Genomic DNA, 2,055 nt, shown 5'->3' on the forward strand with positions numbered 1-2,055 from the left:
ATCACTCAAAATCTACCCGCTCGCCTATTGATGGGTGTTTTACGAAAGCCAATAAGCATTAGCCAAATAGTAAGGCAAAAGGTATCAGCACGATGGCGCCAGAGAGCCGTCGGATGGGAATCCCGTCGACTGTGCTGTTACAAGCTCGGTCCATTGAGTGCCGACGTCAGCACATCGGCGTGATCAGTGCCGCGCACGTGGTCGGCCTCAAGGCTTGCGGTACAAGGAGACTGTTGTCGAATTATGAACTTCCGATTCTAACCTCCATCAGTTGTACTATTTGCCGCCTCACCTGACTGCTTAAAGAGAATAAATCGGTAAAATGTGAGGGGTGATTTCGGACCATGATCGCCGGTCTGTTCGTATTAATCGACCGATCGCTTCCGCCGTCCTCTCGCCTGCGCTCGCTAGTGGCTTAGGGTCGATGGCGATCAAGGAGACGATGGTGGGAGCGGTGTTGGCGTGCCGGCTCCACCTGGCTGTCGCCGCCGCCCTGGCTGCGGCGGCATTCTCCCTCGCAAGCGCCGGACCCAGCTTCGCTGCCGTCGCCGGCTTCTTCTGGCCCCTCCTCGTCTCCACCGGAGCTTTGCTCGTCATCGTCGCCGTCCTACTCCGGATCTCGCCGCTCCCGGGGGAGGCATCCGGGGAGGGAGGCCTCGCCGACTTCGTCGCCGGCTGTCCAGAGGTCTCTCAGCTTGCTGCTGCGGGCGGGAGCTTCCACCAATATGGCGATCGGGAGCCACGGGAGGCAGCAGAGGCGGAGGAGGAGGACGAGGAGGCGGAGGCGGCGGCGGAGCGACCTGAGCCGTCGCAGTGAGTGAGTCGGAGCTGATGGGGCAACCTTGCAGATGCTCCGCAGGAACGGATTAGTATAAGTGGGTCCGCCTATCTGTAGAGATATTGTTGGACTGTCTGCGCTTTGTCAGAGGGGGCGACCCCTCACCTGCGTCGCCGTCGAGGAATGTGTGATCTCGGAATAAAATGTAAACGTTAAGTGCTAACGGAGTTAAGTAGGAATAATAGGGCTTACATTTGATGTGTCAACTATTTTCTTTCTCGCCCAGAACTTGATAAAAGCGTTTTTTTAAAAAAAACGAAAATAATATATAGTGAAGTCTTTAATTTTTTTAATGAGTTTTGAATTTAAGATTTGATAACAATTTTTAGGCTTCTATTCTTTAGTAAATAGATTTTTTTAAAGAAATGTAAAAAATAAAAAGGCAAAGATGAAAAAGACGTCGAAAAATGATGAATAATAATAAGGAAATTTTTTAGAATTTTTCAGGAATTTTTCGGAGCTCGTATGGACGAGTTAACGGGGATAAAAAATGGGGTCCGAGAAAGTCTGTTTAGACTACTTCATTTTAACGAGGAAAAGTTTTCTTTTCCTTTTTATTTCTTTTTCTTCTTTTCTTAAATTGCTTTTCTCCTTCCCCGTGCGCGTGGCTGACGTCGATCCCCGCCGAAGCCCTCTCGTGCCCTAACCGTTCAAGGCGGCTCTTCTCCTCCCCTCCTTTACTTTGATCGCGCCGCACCTCTTCTACTCTCCCTCTTCATCTTCTCCTCTTCTCTGTCGATTCCGTTCCACTCTCCTCTTCCGACAGTCGCCCTCGTTGTGGAGATTATCACAGCCGGCACCGCAGGAAGCAGTGTCGACCTAGCGCTGCCGGACTCGCGCCTTCTCTACCCGACGACACCGCCGGCCTACCTCCTACTTATTCCTCTTCTCTGTGAAGCCGAGCCACCGCCTAGCGTCGATCGCTCCTCCTCAGCCCTAGCCGACCGCCACTGTGTGCTGCCTTGTTGATTGCCGCCGACCCCCTGATGCTACCGTGCCCTAAATTTCCTCTTGCTGACAGGATCCTTCATCATCCCCTTCCTTGCGGTGGATTTAGGTCACGGTTGAGGTAAGTTTGGGTGGTTGGTTTTGGATCTTCTGTTCTTGATCCGAACAGTGTAGTTTGTTCCCAGCTATGAGTTGTTTCGTTGTGATCTGGAATCTGTGCTTGTTTTCTAGCAGCAAAGCTTTAAACTCCAGCAGCTGCTCATATTAGG

At 51.5% G+C, this 2,055-nt stretch overlaps 1 protein-coding gene across 1 annotated transcript; it reads left to right on the top strand.

Moving 5' to 3' along the window:
• The first annotated feature begins 316 nt into the window (after positions 1-316).
• Positions 317-1,044, top strand: LOC122015633. Its single transcript, XM_042572632.1, has one exon. It carries the CDS (start codon positions 425-427, stop codon positions 815-817), a length of 393 nt encoding a protein of 130 aa, XP_042428566.1. The 5' UTR covers positions 317-424; the 3' UTR covers positions 818-1,044.
• Positions 1,045-2,055: the final 1,011 nt, after the last annotated feature.

Source organism: Zingiber officinale, chromosome 8B, assembly GCF_018446385.1.
Source record: "Zingiber officinale cultivar Zhangliang chromosome 8B, Zo_v1.1, whole genome shotgun sequence".
Classification (NCBI taxonomy): Eukaryota; Viridiplantae; Streptophyta; class Magnoliopsida; order Zingiberales; family Zingiberaceae; genus Zingiber; species Zingiber officinale.

Excerpts from the sequence above, each read along its gene's own strand:
- LOC122015633 (XM_042572632.1), top strand. The coding sequence starts at position 425 with ATGGCGATCAAGGAGACGATGGTGGGAGCGGTGTTGGCGTGCCGGCTC.